We start from the raw sequence: 20434 nt of genomic DNA, 5'->3' as shown, positions 1-20434 counted from the left end.
CTGTGTGCGACAACGTCGTTCCCAACACCTGATACGACCACCTTCGCCACCACCTAAACCGCCACTCGGGATTCATGTTTGAGTGAACAGCCATTTCCTGGATACCAGCTTGGATCTGCTCTATTGGGACGATTGCATCCTGCAGTCCATTCCAGCCGACTGTGAGCTTGCCCAGAACCTGTGAGGTCTGCATAGGGGCTCGCTTCGGACGCGTGCCTTCAAGTACATTTCGACGTTGCCTACTGCCTGGGATTCGCCCACAGAGCCTTTGTTTACGGGTTTCCCTGGTTTATACATCTTCTACCTTTCTCCTCAACACTGCAGCCAGCCACAATGTCTCCGGAAGCTGCGCAAGAGCTCTCCTACACCGCGGACGACTCCGCCGCAAATGCCGGCTCACCGTCAGATTCGGCGTCGCCAGAACCAACCGACAATGCGTCCACTGCCGACGGGCGATCCGATGACAAATCCAAGAAGCGAGCAGCTCCCAATGACGGTGCTGAGCCGCCACATAAGGTTACCAAGAGACGTGCCGCTCGTGCCTGTGTATCATGTCGCGCGCGCAAGGTTCGCTGCGATGTGGTTGAGGGAGCTCCCTGCGGAAATTGCCGCTGGGACAATGTTGAGGTACGCAGTGCGCAGTACAGCATCGTCCTCATGCGGTCAATGCTGGCCTGGCTTTCGCCTCATCACCAAAACCCATCTACAGTCTGGCTAACCTCACTCCTTTCCTCTAGTGCATTGTCCAGGAGAGCCGCCGGAGAAAGTAAGTAACCCCGTCCGCTCCGTCCCCAATTCCCCTTGCGCATACTCGGTATACGCCAGTCCCATTCCTCCATATCCGTTGGCAACAGTGTTCCTCCGTCATGATATCACAGCCCTAGCGTTTTGAGGCGTCTCGGCACTGGCACCTCACACGTGAATACCCCAACGGCCAATCTGGGGGAGAGTCGACAAGGGGTTCAGCACTACCATGGAGTTACCGTCTTTACCCCGACAAGCCAATCCACTGACACGCAATCTTTTCTAGAAAGAATCTCGTTACCGCCAGTATCGTGGGGCAAGGCCAATCAGCCGAGGCTCAGCTGCGCAAAGCACCGACGAACCCCATCGCCATCAACAGCGCCGACTTGCGAAGAACCAGCGGGTCCTCCCTGATTTCGCCCGCCAGTCTCGACCCTTCGAGCGGTCTGCTTCCCAATGCTGGCATTGACGGCCATGTGCCTCACATGATCTGTAAGTAATGCTATTTGATGTTTCAATTTTTGGGGTCCCACCACCCACGGATCTCCCTCTTTTTTTTTTCTTCCTTTCCCGTTCTCGGGAAGAGTCTCTCCAACTTCTCCGCACGCATCAACCCCTTCCCCCTGACCCACCTGGTTGGGTTAGAGCCTCCGTCCCGTCCATTCAGCACCGTCACCAGACCATACACACTGCTCGGATTGATGACGGGGATCTTCCTTCACATGTTAAATCGAGCGATTTGACATGTGCAACAGAGCTAAACTGAGCCTCACGGTGCTCTCCGACCATAAGCATGCTGACCACAAGACCACTCTGGTGCACTAGATCAACGCTCTGCATATCGAAATGAGCCCGTTTTACTCAGCAAAGCCCAGCTGTCAGAGGCCAGTCGGTCTTCCTGGGCGAGCACGGCCGGCTCCGTGAGCCATGGCTCGTCTCGCTCCACGAAGATGATGAGCATGCTCGATGACACGGAGTCAATTGTCCAGCTCCCCCCGTTCGTGCGCCCCTTGCCTAGTAAAATCCCAGCCGAAGATGTTCGCTATCTACACGCAAAGGGTGCACTGAGCATCCCTTGTCTCTCGCTGCAGAATGCGCTTCTGCGTGCTTACATCGAGTATGTGCATCCCTATATGCCACTCATGGATCTGGTTCCCTTTCTCGGCGTCATCAACCGCTACGACGCCGCAGAGGGTCAGATTAGCCTGTTCCTATACCATGCGGTCATGTTTTCGGCAACCGCTTTTGTCGATATGAGACATTTGCGCGAAGCAGGCTACGCTACTCGCAAGGCTGCAAGAAAAGCCTTTTTCCTGAAGACGAGGGTAAGCCAACTATACATTTGAGCTGCACGCACCCCTCCCCCGGTACGTGCAGGAGATGAGATCCATATTCACATGTCAATAGCTACTCTACGATTTCGACTACGAATCAGACCGATTGATACTCGTTCAAGGGCTTTTATTGATGACGTATTGGTACGAGACTCCTGATGACCAGAAAGATACCTGGCACTGGATGGGCGTGGCCATCTCCTTGGCTCACACCATCGGGCTGCATCGCAACCCCGAGGTCACCAGCATGGCCGTGCCGACCCAGAAGCTGTGGAAGCGCATTTGGTGGTCATGTTTTATGCGCGACCGTCTCATTGCTCTGGGTATGAGGCGCCCGACGAGAATCAAGGATGAGGATTTCGACGTGCCGATGCTGGTGGAGAGCGACTTTGAGCTGGTGGTCCTGCCAGACAATGTTGCCATTATCCCACCTGAATGCACGTTGATGCGCGATGTAGAGATGCAGCGGGAGCTTGCCGTCATGTGCATTGCCAAGGCTAAGCTGTGCATTTGCATTAGCCACATGCTAAAGGCTCAGTACTCGGTTCTCATTCGAGACAACATGAAGCCAGAGAACACGACGAATAGCACCATGATGCTGTTCCCCAACAAGAAACTGGATAATTTGGATAATATCAAGGTTGTTGATGCAGAGCTCCAGGAATGGGCAGCATCACTCCCAGCATGTTGCCAGTACCGCATGTTGGTTCCTGCAGACACCAAGAACGGTAGGGCTACCATTGTTGTTCAGCGAATGCTCCTCCATATGGTGTACCATACGACCATCTCTGCCCTGCACCGTCCTCAGTTTCTGCCATCGTCTCCCATGCAGGCGCCGACCGCCTCTCGCCAGGTGCAGGAAATGTCGCGCCTCAAGGTGAAGGATGCAGCGACGCACATTACGGATATGGCTACAGAGCTGCACCATCTCCGCCTGGAGAGGTACTTACCTACCACGGGTGTTACGGTGATCCTACCTGCTATGATTATCCATCTCTTGGAGATGAAGAACCCATTGCCAGATGCTCGCTCGCGGGCAACAAGAGGTTTCCGCCAGTGCATGCGTGTCATGGAGAAGCTGCGCGAGATCTACGCTGCCGCCGACTATGCCACTGGGTTTCTGGATGCCGCTCTCAAGAAGGCGGCCATTGATATCAATGCTACAGTCGAACCGTCGACGTTGGCAATGATGAAGGAGGTTCCCCCTGAATTCGGCACTCACACGCCGCCACCTGAAAATGCCCCCTACATGACCGCTTCCGAGTCGCTCTTCAATCAGAAGCCCAAGGAGGTCCAGAAACCGATGGGGCCTCCAGGGACAATCATTTCGACCACCCATGGATCCTCGACGGTCAATTCTCCGCCGCAAACCGATTTTGATCCGTCCAATCTGACTCCGAGTGTGAGCGGCGGATCGGACGAGGTTCATATGGAAGTGGATAACATTATGGGCGTCGATTTCATGCAAGGCCATGACGAGTTCGACTGGAACGCGGTCGCCGGCACTGATTTTGATGTGGACCAGTGGCTGCAATTCCCCCCTGAAGGAGTTGCCGGCACCGACGAGACGCTGATGACGACCGCCTTCACTGGCGGTGAGGATAATACATTTGGCTGGGTTTTCAACACAAACGTTGATGGCACCATCCCGGCGCTCCCCGAAACCTCTACTTGAGTCGAAACAAACAAATAGGAGGATCTGCTTTCTGAAGCATTTTCTTAGATATTGGGAACGTTGAAAAAAATAATAGATTAGGGAGAGGCGTCAATGGGTGGCGTTTTGGATATGTTGTGGGATATTGCTACTACAAAAAAAGGGACAAGTCTCGGTTATAGTTGACGGGCATCTGCTGGCTGATGTACTGAGTTTCGTTTTCTTGCGCATTTTTCTTTTTCTCGTTTTTCTTTTCTCAGCCGTCCTTGTGGCCTGAAGACGGGCATGATTGATTAGCTCTATTTGTTGTTGTCGTTTACGATGATGATAATGATAATGATGAAGGAGAGTGTTTCAAGACTGTCAGATGCGAACCCCAGCAGGCGAGTCATGCACGGTCGTTTGTTGTGCTGGTTGCTACGCTGTGAGCCGAGGAGGCTTTAAAAGGGGGCTTTATGAATGAATGTGTTTGTTTTTATACTGCGTCGGTAGAATTAGCAGCGGCAATATGATTTTGGTCAAGAGTGCTACATACATTCCACATACCTGAGGTGTGTTCGCATTAGTAGATGAGGTACTAAGGTATCTGCCTATGAAGCTATTACTGTTATGGAGTCTTACCATGACGGGATGATGCCTTGGCAGTCACAGTATGACGCGTTGGGTACCTGTACCTGTACCTGTACCTCCTAATAGAGGCATTCAGATTGGGAAGGCCTGACAGCCAAGGTACCTCTCATGCAGTACCACCTGGACGCGCCTCGGCGGCTGTACAAGTAATAGGCTCGGACGCATTCAATTTTGGGAACTGCGGGCTGATCGCCGAGGAATGACCTCTTTGTCAGGGCAGGGCTGCGGTCATGGTGGACAGGCTGTCGTGCATGGCGTGGCGTGTCCATGCCCAGACCCAATCGATGCGTGACATATCGTTAGGGACCTGGAGAACGGAGTAGTAGTACCGATAGTGTACATGGCATGTGGCGGGACATGTGGCAATGGGACGGCGGGAAATAGATCCGTCGTATCGTGTGCTTGCACGTATGATTGATGCGTCGCCTGCATGTGCTAGTTTTTTTCATCTTTTTTTTTCCTTGGCCGTAAAACAGATACGTCCAGTGTACGTGTGAAGACATGTGAATGGGCGCATCTTAGAAGCAGTACGAGTACGAGCATTACCTAAGGCAGCAAGCATTATTACTGTACTATGTATACCACATTCCCAAGTTTGCTTAACATTACGGATCCCATGGCAAGGGAGAGCGACAAGAGCGCGAGGACTGGACCCATCCCATGTTCACCTCATCATGGCGTCTCTCTCGGTGCGTTTTCCTTGCCAGCCCCGGTAACGGAGGGGCCACGGGACCACGGAAGTGGAAGCGGAATCTGGCATGAAGGGCCCATGTCGCGTCTTCGTTTGTCTTATCGCAGCGTCATTTCTTGCGTCTGGTCTGGGGACTAGGTAACTCGTATGCGGGAATGACGAACCCTAAAGAAAAGGGAAAAACCTGGGTGAAGTGTCTCTTGGTTGGGCTGGCGCTTGGGAAGGGATAACCGGATGGGCGGGAGGTGTGGAGACGCGTGCGACATGAACAGAGTCAAGAGAGAAAAAAACCTGCCCTTGGGTTGGGGGCTGAGGTGGATTTTGACTCGCTGTCGGTCTGTCTGTTTGTCTTGTCTTTTGTAGAGCCTTGTCCGTCTGATCATGACATTCTGTGCATGTACCTGTACAACTGCACTCACACACTTCTTCACACCACCAGCTTCTGTAACACGGCGCCAAAGTAAATATTTACTTTCAATGTGATTTACTAGCAGCTTCACGACGCGCGCGACCGCGATTGAAACCCGCAATACGAGTACGTACTAGGTACCATGATGGATCTGTATTTCCGTGCTGGGTAATACGCTTCTGGGTACCTGACGCTAGCCTCTAGCCTGCCGTGAGAATAAGATTGCCTTGTGGCAAAGGAGGAGCCTTGCGCCAGGCGGCAAATGAGAGCTGTCATGGGCGAGGGCGCTAAGACGCTTAGCGAGGCCCGCCTTGCTATTGTGCCACGGGGCGTTGGCACAGCACCTCCAGCCAACATCCACAGCGCACCCACAGCGCACTGACAGGCCCTGAACAGGCTCTGACAGGCCCTGACGGGCACCCAACACCGCCCCCAGCAGAGCCAGCAGAGCACCCGGCGACTTTGCTTGTACCTGTACGAGGCGACACAGGGCGAGTTTGATGAGGTTGCCCACTGCTAAGGCGCCGTTGCTGGCTAATATCTTTGCTCGGGGTCCTTTTGGCGCCGTCACGGCGCGTTGTGTGAAGGTCGGCGCCTGGATTCACGCTCGTTCTCTCTCTTCTCTTTTCCTTGGTCTTGTTTTTCCCTCTACCAACTAACTTTTGACTTGCAATACTGTCGCGATTATCTCCCCGTCGCTCGCTTTGTTTTGCTCCCATTTTCGCTGTGATTTTGCCGTTACCGTCCCTAGTTGCTGCGGACGAGGCCAGTCGTTCTCTTGATAATCAACCCCTTGATTCACAGTCCTTTCCGTTTCACTCTCACTCATTTTTTCGCGCGCGCGTTGACAGCTAGTCCTTCGCTCTCGCCCAATACCACACCTTGCTTGTGCTTTTTTGCTTCGCGACTGTCGCTATCGATCGCCTCGTTTTCCTCATATGGGAGTTAATACCACGTCTGTCTTGCATAATCGTCGATTGAAAAAGACCCCAACACACAACCCCTACGGCGGATACCCAACGCGCGCCACATTGCGTACATACAACGAGCCTGGATCGGATCCCACGCATAAACGCAGACGCATTGCAGACTCCACGCTGTTCGCCAGCTGCTCTGCTTATTCGCTGCCCGCTTATCCGGAGGCCTTGCCAGCGCAGCAGCACTGAGGTGGCACCATCCAGCTTGTGCCCAACCGCCGAGCCGAAACACCAGTGACTGCGTCCATACCGATACTGCTTGGATTTGGACATCCTGCAGCTAGTTGGTGTGCGCTGGTCTCCTGTCTGACGCCCCGTCATTCCTTTTCCTTCTGCGACGCTCCGCGCCGAGCTACACCAGGGGAAGGGCGGAAGCGTCCATTGGATTGATTCCCCAGCGTGGACCTTTTCCAGTGCACCTTCAGCTTTATTTGATTCTTCCTCTTCTTACCCTTTCCCTCTTTTTTTTCTCGTCGCGCTTGACCTTGTATCAGTCTTTTTTTACAAGTCGCAAGCAAAGACCCAGGCAAGTGAAAGAGGCCACTGCCTCCGTGCGCTTGCCTGCAGAATTTTGTCTACTTTGACGGCTTATAGCTTTTGATCGCATGGCTGTCATTTCATAGCCGCAAAAAAAACACCCCATCATCGCCGTTCTCCGACTATGGGCATCACCAACGAAAATCGAATCATCGCTGTCCTAATCCCTCCCGGTCCATGACATAGGTTTACACTGTCAGAGACGGAAAACAATCAATACTTTTTCTCCCACAACGGCAGATGATGCCTCGGGGGCATCACTGTTACATCTAGTTGCACGCGCTAACGACTACAACCAACCGCGACGACCGCGAATACGCAACCATGAACGAAACACCCGTCCTCGTCAAGCAGAAGCGGCTTTCGACGCCCACGCCGGGCCAGCTGCTGGCTGCTCGGCAGCGTCCTGCTGATGACTTTTTTGCTCACCTGGAGCCCGCAAAAGTCGTCGAAGCATTGGCGCCGCCCGATGGCGTTCTCAGGGGGTGCCTCGCAGAAGCTTCCGCGCTCGAGCGGGACTTCGCAATGCGAACGGCCGTGGCATCCCAGAAGATCTGGCAATGGCTCAACGAGCTGAACCAGTGGAATTGGCCAAAACAAGTGGGGTCTGGGGGCTTCCTGGAGCCGAGCAACACGCAAAGGAAGCTTTTCGCTCAGGCCCCGACCCCTGAAGAGGCTGGAAGGAAGCAGTACATGGGGAGCCTCCTTGCTGAAGAGGTGGAAAAATACGAAACAAGAATCAACCAAATCAACAGAGACATGGATGAGCTGGATCTCGAGGAGATCAAAGGCCATGTCATGAACGACCACATCCTGCCGCTGTCGAGACCGGGTACCCCAATGAACATGGACCCCAGTCGATCGATGCTATCGGCCTTATCGAGCTATCACAAAATGGAGGACATCTCCGTCCTCATCACCGCCATTGTCGTGCAGACCCTGCCCAATCTGGCAAAGCTGTCTCGGCTGCTGCAGCTGTGGCATATGCGCATCATCGTCCTTCGGCACGTCAATCCCTTCCTTAAAGCCATCCAAGATGTCGAGGCGCTTCTTGGAGAGAACTGGGAGGCGATTTCTCAATCCCACTGGGAGATGGAGCGCCCAAGCAGAAAAGCCATCGTCTTGCCTGCTCGTACCCTGACGGGCAAAGACTTTAACGCCAGAAAACAGTCACTTGCGCTCAAAGTTGCCGAGCCCGGCCGGACGCTGGATTATATGCTAGACTGCTTGGAGGGCGCTCCAGACACCCTCCCGGATGAGTGGCTCACTCGTATGGAAGATGTGGAACAGGGTTACGGAGAATGGGTTTCCGCTTGCGAGCGAAAGATGGCCGAAGCCAAACTCGCAAAGTCAAAGCCCAAGCCTACACCTCTTAGAAAGACCTCGTCGCTCTCGCCATCTCCAACAAGGGCTCATCACTCCGTCGGCAACAGAGAAGTTAGCCCGGCGAACACTGGCAACAAACTTTCACCGCCATTACTGCTGGTACCCGGCACCGGTGATTCGGACCATGGAGCGTACCTGGATCCCATCGCAGAGGATGAATTGTCCTCATCCGAAGACCACTTCACGCCCGGGTCTGGGGCAAGCTCTTTCAGGAGCTCTCGCAAACCAAGATCCATCGCCGACATTGATGGTTCCTCTCCTGAGGATCTTGGCATGATGGAGGACCACATGTCAGCCATCAGCGAAGAAGATGAGCTTGAACTACCACCTCTGCGAAATGGCCTCAGGCGCGGCAGCTTTGGTTCCCCAACATCTACCGCACTTCATCACTCCCCCAAATACACCGACGACCCATCGAGTGAGTTTATTGAAGTGTCCGCATCTCCTGCCGTTCCCAAGAGTCGACTTCGCGAGGCGTTTTATCCGGAGGATGATAGCCCACCAAGCTCTCCTCCAGAGGTAAGCCGCCGCGTTAGAGAAAGCTCCATGGGCCTGCTCGATAGCCCCATGGTTGCGGAGACGGCCGAAGATGATGAGTCATTCTTACAATCAACATTCGAAGATTCCTTCATGGACGACTTTGAGGATTCGTACACTCCCGACTTGCCTGGCCCGCCTTCTCGCCGGGAAAGTGCTGGCGAGCAGCAGCTACGACTGCAAATCAGCCAGATTATTGAATCCATACCGGCCAAAATCAAGCTCACAAATGGAACATCGGGCATCAACCTTAACCCGCCAGATCTTCAACTCCCTCGCTTGAGGAAGAAACCGTCCAAGGAGCCGGTTAAAAGGAGCACGTCCGGCATGTCCACGCGGACTGCTACGCCTTCTTTTACCCTCTCTCCAGTAAAACAGAGGACACGTTCCAAGGGTCACTATCCGATTAGGGTCTATCATCTCTCTAGATCGGAAAATGAGGCCCCCATCAAGCTGTTCATCCGCTGTGTGGGAGAACACGGAGAGCGAGTAATGGTTCGCGTTGGTGGTGGGTGGGCTGACTTGTCCGAGTACCTGAAGGAATACGCCAGCCATCATGGCCGCCGTTCCAACGGCAGAGAAACGGTCAAAGTAGAGGTTCGCGATATTCCTCGTGCCTCCAATGGACCTTCTAATTCTAGTCCTCCAAGCCGGCCACCTACTGCTACTGGTGATCGCACTTCTGTGAGTCCCATGGCAGCAGCACGCAAGCCACGGAGGAGTAGTGTCAACAACTCCCTGCGCCCAAAGACTCCAGTGACACCAGGTCAGCCGGCGGAAGGCACGCCTCCATCTGAGGGCTCGGCTATTTCGAGGCCTAGTTCCCGACTTAGCTGGGCAGAGGATGAGAGCTCCTTCTTGGGTCTAGCAGGACCAAAAGCCAAGAAGATAGAGATGAGTGAGGAGAGCAAAGCTTGGGTTGAAAGCATCAAAGAGAAAGTACTCATGGCCAGTGGCCCGGATAAAAAGCCAAATGAGAAGAAGTTTGGCGAGATTGGAAAGGCTGGTGGCACAAAGCGCGTGTTCAGGAGAGCCTGAGCGCCCCCCCCCCCCTTTTCCCTTTTTTCCTTTTTTATTTTTCATTTGAGGATACGACGGATGTGCCATACATGGAAAGGCGAGAAACAATTTCCTAGAGTAGGGTGGGAGCTGATTTACGGGGATGAGGAAACTTGTCATTTTTTATTCGCATGTTTAGAAGATCATGCAAGGAGTTTTGTTTGGGCGGGCATTGGCGGGCATAGCATGTCATAGTGTTACAGAAACGTCTGCATGAGGTGTCATTGCGGGAGCGAGTTATAGGCATTGTCGGAGGATACCCATATATAGCTAGCGGATTTACCAATTTGTGGAATTCAAATCATATATATACCCCTTAATTATTGGACCATTTGCTCTTGTGCGATGAAATGTCCTGTTGAAGTTGTTGAAGATATTACAGATGAGCACGTGCGAGACGCTTTTTGTAGTGCGTTATGTTGCTCAAGATCCACAGCATAGAATAGTGTAAGTCGCAGCGCAGATAAACTAGATGGATAAACAACTGAGTCATTTTCCCCTTTCAGATAAAATAATATCAATTATATTTTTGTTCGATTTTTACAAATCAATACTCATCATACATGTCATGGAATGCTATTTGATTGCGGAATCAAGCCAGCTGCTCACTTTAGGCGCTGGACTTTCAGGTACAGCGCATATTACATCATCTAGCTCCCCGGCGCTACTGCTAGTGGTGGCTTATCGATAATCGCCCGAAAAAAAAAGTCTCCAGAGTGTGAAGGGTCTCGAAAAAAATCGAGACTGTCCCGCGCTTGCAATTCAAACCACCCACCCCATTGAGATCGAAATCACACTCTCAAAACAGCAATTTTCGGTCGCAATCATGGGTCAAGGACGTCGCATGAAGAGAAAGCAGGGCATGCCCGAAGCCCTATCCGAGGAACACTTTGCCAACCTCAAGAGAAAAGCAGGCCTGCCCGTTGAGCCGCCGGTCGAGAAAGCCTCGCTGAGCAACAAGAAGCGCAAGACGGCCAAAGGCGCTGCCGCCGTGAAGAAGCCGGAGCCCGCATCCAAGAAGGCGAGCGCGAAGAGCAATGGAAAGGCAAAGAAGCTGCCGGAGCCTGAAGAGGATTCCGACGAGGAGATGGATGACGAGTTTGACCTAGATCAGCTTGAGGGCGATGGGTCCTCAGACGAAGATGCCTCTTCGGGAGGAAAGAAGAAGAATATCTGGTCTGATGATGAGGAAGACGATGATGCGGAAGAGGACGACTCAGTCTTTGACTCGGACGACCAGGAAGATGGTGGGAAGAAGGGCAAATTTGTCTTCTCCGATGACGAAGACGAATCTGACGCTGAGGAAAAACTCACTGCCGCCAATATTGCTGGCCTGTCGCGAAAATTAGATGAGAAGCTGGCTGAGGATAAGGCTATCACCGAAACGGAACTGCAAGAGTCTGCCATGCAGACAAACATTGATGGGCCCAAGATCTTTGGCGAGGGCTATGAGGATGACGACGACGAGGATGACTTGGAGAAGAAGAGCAAGTCTTTGTTGGCGCCAGATTTGCAGCTCCTGAGACAGAGGATAACGGATACGATACGAGTTCTGGATGACTTTGCCAACCTGGCTGAGGAGGGGAGATCCAGAGCAGAGTATACCGCTCAGCTGCTCAAGGATATCTGTGGTGTAAGTCCTGTCCCTTTTGCATATTGTTGTAGCGCTTCTGCCTTGTCTTGATGATCGTACTAATGCGAGTGGTGATTTTAGTATTACGGCTACAGCCTTTACCTGGCCGAGAAGCTCTTCAACCTGTTCACCCCGCGAGAGGCCTTTGCCTTCTTCGAAGCCAACGAGATGGCCCGTCCCGTCGTTATCCGAACAAATACCCTCCGAACACACCGAAGAGATCTTGCTCAGGCGCTCATCAACCGTGGCGTTACGCTCGAGCCTGTCGGCAAGTGGAGCAAGGTCGGTCTGCAGATTTTTGAGGCGAATGTACCCCTGGGTGCTACGCCTGAGTATCTTGCTGGCCACTATATTATCCAGGCGGCTGCCTCTTTCTTGCCCGTCATGGCGCTTTCACCGCAACCGTAAGTCTTGTTTACCTATGCTGGGTTATAAACCATTGGTTATACAGAGGCTGACGATTTGCGTGTTACCAGAAATGAGCGAGTTCTTGATATGGCCTCTGCCCCCGGTGGAAAGACAACCTACTGTTCAGCCATGATGAACGTAAGATACCACTTATCCGAGCTCAAGCCTTGACAAGCTTTTAGTAAGGGTTCCTGCTAATATCTTCACAGAACACTGGCATTGTCTTCGCCAACGATCCCAACAAGGAGCGTGCCAAGGGTTTGATTGGTAACGTTGCTCGTTTGGGCGTTCGTAACGTTATCGTCTGCAGCTACGACGGTCGCGAGTTCCCCAGAGTCATGGGAGGCTTTGACAGGTGAGCAGCTTTCATATCCTTGAACAGCAACAAAGAGGAATTAGAGACTAACAGTGTGTAACAGAGTACTTCTTGATGCTCCTTGCTCTGGAACCGGCGTTATCTCCAAGGATCCCAGCGTCAAGACTAACAAGGATGAGAAAGACTTCATCTCACTGCCGCACATGCAGAAGCAGCTGTTGCTGTCGGCTATCGATTCAGTCAACCATGCTAGTGAGACGGGTGGATTCCTCGTCTACTCTACATGCAGTGTCACTGTCGAGGAAAAGTAAGTTGCCTCTTCTCTTCTCCCCCTTCTTTTACACTTCAAGCAGACAAGGTTTTCTAACCTATGTTTCTTCAATTTAGCGAGAGTGTCGTCGCCTATGCGCTGTCCCGTCGTCCCAACGTGAAGCTTGTCGACGCCGGCATTCCCTTTGGCAAGGAGGGCTTCACCAGCTACATGGGCAAGAAGTTCCACCCGAGCCTCAAGCTGACGCGCCGCTTCTACCCGCACGCCCACAACATTGACGGCTTCTACGTCGCAAAGTTCCAAAAGGTTGGACCTACGCCGCCCAACGCCATTGGCGCCGCCGGCAAGAAGGTCAGCGCGGCTGCTGATGCCGATGAGGAGGTCGTTGACAGGACGCCCATCACGACTGACGACGATACTGAGGTTGAGGAGAAGAAGGCTGGTAAGAAGGCTAAGGCTAAGGAGACTGGAAAGGGCGACTTTAGCGCTTTCGACGATGATGAGGATGTCAAATACATGGAGAAGGCTAAGAAGAACGCCATGAGGAGGAGAGGCTTGGATCCCAAGTCTTTGAACAAGCCGAAGACGCAGGAGAAGAAGCCCAAGGCTCAAGAGAAGAAACCCAAGTCACAGGAGAAGAAGTGAAAAAAAGGAAAAAGATAAAATGAGGACTTGAGAGAGCGAAATACATACTGTTAATAGCATTGTAGAGAAGAGACTTTCTGGGACAGATTGGGGGGGAAGGGGAGAATTCGTTGGGATGGTTTTCGTTTTTATGTTCTTTTTTTCTTATATTGTTTCTTATGGGATGAGCAATTGTGGATATTTGGTCACATTTGTGGGTTACATATAAAAATTCGAAATCATATTCATTCCATCTCAGGTTCGCATTCAATGATAATCCATGCATAGTGCCAAATCCCCGATACAGAGCCATAATAGAGTCTTTTACCAGTTTCATTCATATCTTAAGAAAAGAAAAAAAGAGTGTCTAGTCATCAGCAAAGTTGGGGGCTCCTCTCCTCGCCTTCCTGCCCATGCCATTCGGCGCACCCTTCTTGAAATGCTTCTTACCCGACCCAAGCTGCACATCCTTGGGGTCGATCCCGTTCTCCAAGGCAATTGCCGCTCGGGCCTTGCGTCCACTAAGCATCTTGGAGCCGCCGGCTGTGCTGCCGGATGCGCTGCCCTGTTCCGTGTACTTGTAGTTGAACGGCATGTTCACATGCCCGCGGATGTTCTTTGGTGTGAAGAAGCTCTTGTCCAGCCTCTTGGACTTGGGACCCTGGGGGAGGGAGACGAACTCGGATGCAAGGCTCTCATCATCACCGCCGAGGGCGAGGGCCTCCGTGGCGGCTACAAGAGCGGCACGGCGACGCTCAGGCAGATGTGCTTCGTCATACAGCTCGGCGTTGAACTCCTTCTCATCCTCGACACCTGGGGGAGGATGGACGAAGAGAAGTTTTCCGTTGACGTAGTCTTTGAGGATGTATCTGGATGCTCGCGCCTCGTCGGGCTGACCAAGACCCTGCGTCTGGAATCCTCGAGCAGTAGCGTAAGCACGCAGCAGCTCCTCCGCGGTCGGGACACCAGTGCCTCCTTCTTCGACCGGCCTGGTCAGAATCTTGATGCCGTAAATAGCTTCCAGGAATGGCTGGGGGATTCTCTGCGCCACCAAGCCTACGGGTCCCGAGTGCTCGCGCATCTGGTCGATGGGCAGCACACCTTGAGTGACCAAATCGGCCTTGGTGGTGGCGAAGTTGGGGAATACGAGACCAGGGCAATCGCACAGGATGACCCGTTCACTGAGATGGATGGTTTGGAAGTGCTTGGTCTTTCCAGGCGTTGAAGAGACAGAGACCTTTTTGGCTCCGATCAGGGCGTTAATGGTTGATGATTTACCGACATTAGGGTAGCCGACTAATCCAACTTGGAGTTTTTCATTCGACTCTGTCCAAGGAGTTAGAACTGCCACATATTGTATCTTATCGTTAAAAAAAAAACTTACCTCTGTCAGTTGGAGCATATCTTAGGAAAATCTCTTCCAACTCTTCGACTGTGAGAATCTGAGTATCTTCGTCTTCTTGCGCTTTGCTCCCTGAGCCCTCTCCCTCCTCTGCCTCAGCTTCCTCATCCTCGCTCTCCTCATCCCTCTCAGCTTGCTTTGAGGAAGAAAATGGCTCTTCATCCGATTCATAGTCCGAATTCTCTCTAGCCTCAATCAACTCCTTCGCAAGCTGCGCAGAAAAGAACTTGTATGCAATGCCCGCTTCTCTCAGATGCTTGGCCCATGCCTTGCGCTGCTTGGTTGTCATCATGTCGGCCTTGTTGATCAGAAGCAAGTTTTCCTTCTTGGGGTCGACGGCCTTGACGTATGATTCTAAATCTTCCGATCGGAAAAGCAGAGGGTTTCTCGCGTCCACAATCTGCACAATGAGATCTGATCGCTCAATGACTCTCCATAGCTGTCTCCAAACCTCAATATTTCGTTCAAAGGGTGTCATGAGTAGATCGTTGTTCTCCTGTAGCTCGGCTAGGCCTCTTCGCCATGCGACAAGAGCCTCTCGCTCTCGTGCGTCGAGCTCCTCTCGGGTGGTCGAGGCATCCCAGTGAGGTCTTCGCGGGACTGTCAGCCGGTTTCTGTGCTGTCGGTGCTTGCCAAGGATGGCTCTCTCTTCGGTGGCAGATAGCAGATAGGGATTCTTCTGATCGGTGTGGATGATCTTGACGTTGTTCATCTTCTCGGCCGTGAAATCAGTGCCAGCCAGCTCGGCCGTGGCCAGGAACTCGTCCAGCGCGCCTTGCTCCGTAACGGAGCGCATCTTGACCCAAGCGGCATCCTTCTTGTCGTTTACGAGATATTGTTCGCCAGTCGTGTGGTTCGTTCGCATAACCGCCGATGTCTTCTTGTGATCGGAGCCTCTGCCCTTTCCGAAGCGATCGTTCATCAGGGTATTGCCCAGCCCTTCATTCTTTTTCGACTTTGCCAACACCATCTTTGCGGCTTTCCTCGATCGCCGAGGATGGTAAATGCGATTCCAACGGTTTCAGACTTTATGCCTGGCGAATGTGTATGTCCTCGGATCGCAGGGAGGACAAGAATAAATATTTTGTTGTGGAAGGTCGCATGCCCAGGTTTGCGGGCTGAATAATACATCATAATGGAGGGGCAAATTTTTTGGATAGTCATATGAAAAAAGTTTTCGCACTGTATTTTGAAGGCCATGCGCACAAATGCATACAGTACTATCAACAGCCGAACTGTACTGGCGCTACCAAGAAATTTCTTGAATCCCGGCCGCAGGTTGACAAGCCCACTTCTGTCCATGCTCATTTGATTCAGCGCAATCGCAAAGCCGCCAAAATGCCCAAGGGAAAGTGGATGTATGTTGATGATGTTGCTTTTTATGCTTCTATTTGTGTGGACATTGCTAATTTTCCGTATTTAGTAATAAGAAGACGGCGCAGCACTTCACGCTCGTCCACCGTCCGCAGAATGATCCGCTCATCCACGACGAGAATGCGCCATCCATGGTGCTGAACCCGGTGCAGACAAAGTCTGGCTCAAAAGTGAAGCACCTGGATGATCTGGCATCAGAATTAGGATCTGATGCAGACGAAATCCGCGCCAACGAAGGCGAGGCCGCAAACTATGGCGTCTACTTCGACGACACCGAGTACGACTACATGCAACATCTGAGAGACCTCAACTCGGGCGGTGGAAATGTCGTCTTTGTCGAATCAAGCGCGAGCCAGAACAATGGAAAGGGCAAGCAGAAGCAGTCATTGGAAGATGCTCTGCGAAAGTTGGATCTTGAGCAAAAGTCGGGCGATCTTTTGGACGAGGATATCCTACCATCCAAGAATCTCACCAGACTGACCTACCAGGCGCAGCAGGATGTACCTGATGTTATTGCTGGTTTCAATCCTGATATGGACCCTCGATTGCGTGAGGTTTTGGAGGCCTTGGAGGATGATGCCTATGTCGACGATGACGAAGATATCTTCAAGGAGCTATCGAAAGATTCAGAGGAGCTTGACGACTACGATTTTGAGAATATGGGATTCGATGACGAGGATGATGATGGCTGGGAATCGGATGCCACGGCAAAGCCTACTAAAGAATACAAAGAGCAAGTACCAGAACTTGTAAAGGTTCAGCCAGAACAGTCAGAAGAGCCAGAACATGGACCATCAGAGGATTGGATGGAGGACTTTAAGAAGTTCAAGAAAGACCAAAAAGGCCAACGTGGGCCAACAGCCCCATCCCGATCTGGAATTGAATCTATGTGGACAACAACCACAAACGGAGGCAGGACCAAGAAGCGGAAGGGCGCTCTGACAAACGCCTCTGCCTATTCTATGACGTCCTCTTCGCTCGTACGAACGGAGCAGCTCTCATTGCTAGACGAGAGATTTGAGAAGCTGGAGGCTCGCTACAACGAAGACTTTGATGACATGGGATCTGTATCAGAGGTCTCAACGGCCTCCAGCGTCCAAGGACCTATTCGCGGAGACTTCGACAATATTCTGGATGATTTCCTTGGCTCTTACACAAGGCCTGGAAAGCGGACATCCAAGAAGTCGAAAGCACAAACAGGACTGGAGCAGCTTGATGAGATCCGGCGAGAACTGGGACCTCCGCGTATTCGAGGCCGTGTTAAATCATGATGGGAATGGGAAGACTAGGCGCCGCAATGAGAGGGAAAAAGTTAGAGCTAGCGAATTCTATAATTTTTTTTAACGAGAATAAAGTGAAATGTTTCTGAAAAAGTATACAGAAAAAACAAGGAACTTGTGGCGTTGTCTGAAGCAAACGTCTTGGTTTGATCAGTGTGAGTGACAAGTAAAGTTCGATATTGGAAAGTAAGCGTCACGTGATGGCCAGCCTCCTACCGCGAAGCTCAATCAAGGTACGGCTAGCTTTGGCATCGCGCATCGGCCAATATCCTTGCGACACGGCGTTTTCAACAACTTCAGAAAAGTCACGCCCAACACTCCTCCTCCATGCGCAAATCATCACGTGGATGAATGCGACGTCCGTTGCATCATCGGGCCAAATGTTTTCCCCATTCAGCCAGAAGACGCAAGGCTCGTCGCAGGCTTTCAATCCTTTCGCTCCTCGGCCGACCGGTGAAGGAGTATCATTTGGCAGTGATGGTGCAGGGGGTTCCAACTCACTCAAGAAGAACAAGCGGAAGAACGGACTTGCTGGAGACAGCGATGCGGAGGGGAAGCTCAAGGTCAACAATCCGTTCAAGGTCAAAGATGGGAGCCTGAGCGACAGCGGGAGGCAATGGAAGAAGCGAGGTGGTGATGGGGATAAGAAAACGGCAGAAAACAAAAAGAATCCCAAAAAGACACGCGGTGGTACAAAAGGGCAGCAGCAGAAGATCGATGGCCGCGGCAACGGTGTGCATGCTGCCACAAGCGCCGAGGACGACAGCACATCACGCCCTAGTTCGTCTTCGAGTGCGAGCTCCGTCGACGAAACGCCCGACAATGCGGCTATGCGCGCCACCGATCCGTACACGAAGAAGGTATACGACCGGCTGCGGAAAGATGGCATCAGTCCTCCATCTTGGCCGTCTCAGCCAGGAGATCCAAAGAGCAAGGGAGAGATGGCCAAGTTTAGGGAAAAGTACGAAGAATATCGACAGAAAGTGCGCGCGTCTCTCACCAAAGCCTCTCTAATCGATGACCCGGACAAACGAAAGACTCTCGAAAATGCCATCACATTCCGAGGTATTTGCGAGGATATGTGCTCCGAGTACGAGAAGATTACGCGAATCACTGAATTAGACGTCCCCCAACCCGAAAAGGATGCTCGGACAGGCTTTGCAAAGACGAGCCGAATGGTCAAGAAGCTGGCGCGTTCGGCCGCTGGACAGGAAGCTCCTCTTCCAATGGATGTCCGCTCTACGGCAGCACTACGACGTACACTGGACTATCTAATTGACGACCTACTTCGCGACGATGAAAACTTGCCAAGCTTACACGGATTTCTATGGGATCGAACGCGAGCTATCCGTCGAGATTTCACCTTCTTCTCTTCCCCCACGGCCGACGATTTGAAAACGCAAGCATATGTGCTGGAAAATATTGCGAGATTTCATGTCACGGCACTCCATCTTCTGTCACAACCAGGAAAGGCTGGCGAAGATTTTGTCGAACAGCAGGAACTCGAGCAACTTGGCAAAGCTCTGCTCTCTCTCCGAGATTTGTATGATGACTGTAATGCTCAGGGTATCACGTGTGAGAACGAAGCCGAATTCCGCGCATACTATCTGCTCTTCCATGCCCACGATTCAAACACGATTGAGATGCTGCAGCGGCAATGGAAACCACATTTTTGGAGGGATTCAGACGATATTAGGACCGCAGTATCACTTGTTGAAGCTTTGCAAAACACAGCCGATTTCCATGGTCCGTTGAAAGCGGCCCCGTTCTTGGCAGCGTCTAATGCTTTCCACTCATACTTTCGAATTGTTGAGGACCCCAGCGTCTCATACACCATGGCCTGTTTTGCGGAGTGCCACTTCCCCCAGCTTCGCCGGTCGATTCTGCGAGCCGTGAAGCGAGCAATGGCCCGGCCCAAAGACCCGACAAACGATTTGACAGCTGCTTCTTTGAACAAGTTTCTTCGGTTCGACACAATTCAAGAAGCCATCGACTTTGCGAAACTTCACGGTATCGAATTCGTCCCAGACAAACAGGCTCCTATGGACCCTAACCAACAATGCCTGGTTTTGAATAACAAGGAGCCGCTTCGGCACCCCCGTCTTCACCATCAATTTTCACAGGTTCTCGTGGAAAATAAGCGGCGAAATCGACCTTTACCAGACGTTATCCACAAAACAATCTCCGAGGACTCGACTACGTCTTTCGAATCAGGATCCGGTAGCTTCTCTATGCAAGATGAAGGATCTCTCTTTGTGCCAGACACAAAACCAGGAATACCAGCCGAACCTCAACCGCCCAAGACACAAACTGCTACAACTCTTCCTGCGTTCGGCCAGACCTTAAGTGGGTTTGGAAGCAACTTCGCCGGCACACATCAAGGTAGAGATTTATTCCCTTGCCAGATACAAGAACATCAGCAGTTATCTCGCACATTATCCTTGCTCATTCCAGTTCACTAATACCGTTTTAGCTTCAGAGCAAACAACTAGCACTTTTGGAGCACCTGATGGACAAAAACCTAGTCCATTTTCGAACCCATTCGCTTCCGCTTCGACACCTTTTAGCAGCAATCCAACTTCGAGTTCTACTGCGCCTGCGCTGTCCTTTAACAACGCATCTACGGCAGCGAATCCCTTTGCATCTTCTGTCACGCCAAGCAACGCCTCTCAGAATCCCCCTGCACAACCATCAATCTTGGGTGGAAGTACTCCCGTTAATCCTTTTGCACAAGGGGCACCGGCCCCTTCCCTAAGTTTCTCAGGCCTCCAGAGCAAACCGGCCTCTCAGCCGCAAGCTCAACTATCAGCAAGCCAAGGCGGATTCCCGTCATTTTCTGCGCCGACAGCTGTGAATGGAATTACTCCCCCGCCAAAGATTTCCTTTGGTACAATTGGAGAGCAAAAGCCTGCCTTGTCAGGGCCATTTAGTGGTATCAAGGCATCAGTATTTCCCCCAGTTACGGACACAACCCAGGGAGGGACAAGCCAATCTAAACCTAGCTTTTTTGCTTCTCCTTCACCGGCTCCTGCTCCTGTGAGCACAAGCAAACCAGCAGCCTATCCAGCAGTGTCAGCAGTGCCAGCAATACCGGTGGTGCCAGCGGTACCAGCGGTACCAGCGAGTACGCCTTTGCCTAGTTCAGCGGGAGCGACGAGTAGCAGCATA

At 52.1% G+C, this 20434-nt stretch overlaps 6 protein-coding genes across 6 annotated transcripts; 5 read left to right on the top strand and 1 right to left on the bottom strand.

The window, feature by feature from the left end:
• Nucleotides 1-333: 333 nt before the first annotated feature.
• Nucleotides 334-4262, top strand: TRIVIDRAFT_73221 (uncharacterized protein; the record flags this gene model as incomplete). The annotated part of the gene is made up of 5 exons (XM_014106039.1): nt 334-627; nt 738-766; nt 1031-1236; nt 1570-2069; nt 2152-4262. 5 exons carry the CDS (start codon nt 334-336, stop codon nt 3751-3753), a joined length of 2631 nt encoding a protein of 876 aa, XP_013961514.1.
• Nucleotides 4263-7300: 3038 nt separating this feature from the next.
• TRIVIDRAFT_229081 (uncharacterized protein) lies at nt 7301-10277 on the top strand (the record flags this gene model as incomplete). Its single annotated transcript, XM_014106038.1, has 1 exon — nt 7301-10277. One exon carries the CDS (start codon nt 7301-7303, stop codon nt 9935-9937), a length of 2637 nt encoding a protein of 878 aa, XP_013961513.1.
• A 507-nt stretch (nt 10278-10784) lies between these two features.
• On the top strand, nt 10785-13204 carry TRIVIDRAFT_114247 (uncharacterized protein; the record flags this gene model as incomplete). The annotated part of the gene is made up of 6 exons (XM_014106037.1): nt 10785-11591; nt 11673-11995; nt 12068-12137; nt 12209-12354; nt 12419-12622; nt 12703-13204. Coding segments are annotated over 6 exons (2052 nt in total), but the record flags the coding sequence as incomplete, so codon positions are not given.
• Nucleotides 13205-13577: 373 nt separating this feature from the next.
• On the bottom strand, nt 13578-15582 carry TRIVIDRAFT_34803 (uncharacterized protein; the record flags this gene model as incomplete). Its single annotated transcript, XM_014106036.1, has 2 exons — nt 13578-14536; nt 14595-15582. 2 exons carry the CDS (start codon nt 15580-15582, stop codon nt 13578-13580), a joined length of 1947 nt encoding a protein of 648 aa, XP_013961511.1.
• Nucleotides 15583-15950: 368 nt separating this feature from the next.
• TRIVIDRAFT_85882 (uncharacterized protein) lies at nt 15951-17354 on the top strand (the record flags this gene model as incomplete). The annotated part of the gene is made up of 2 exons (XM_014106035.1): nt 15951-15970; nt 16036-17354. 2 exons carry the CDS (start codon nt 15951-15953, stop codon nt 17255-17257), a joined length of 1242 nt encoding a protein of 413 aa, XP_013961510.1.
• Nucleotides 17355-17950: 596 nt separating this feature from the next.
• On the top strand, nt 17951-19728 carry TRIVIDRAFT_176036 (uncharacterized protein; the record flags this gene model as incomplete). The annotated part of the gene is made up of 1 exon (XM_014106034.1): nt 17951-19728. The coding sequence occupies one exon, from the start codon at nt 18097-18099 to the stop codon at nt 19726-19728; it is 1632 nt and encodes a 543-aa protein (XP_013961509.1).
• Between the last annotated feature and the right edge of the window lie 706 nt (nt 19729-20434).

This window comes from Trichoderma virens (assembly GCF_000170995.1).
Source record: "Trichoderma virens Gv29-8 chromosome Unknown TRIVIscaffold_1, whole genome shotgun sequence".
Classification (NCBI taxonomy): domain Eukaryota; kingdom Fungi; phylum Ascomycota; class Sordariomycetes; order Hypocreales; family Hypocreaceae; genus Trichoderma; species Trichoderma virens.
The sequence above is the reverse complement of the archived record's forward strand: the minus strand, read 5'-3'. Positions and strand labels throughout refer to the sequence as shown.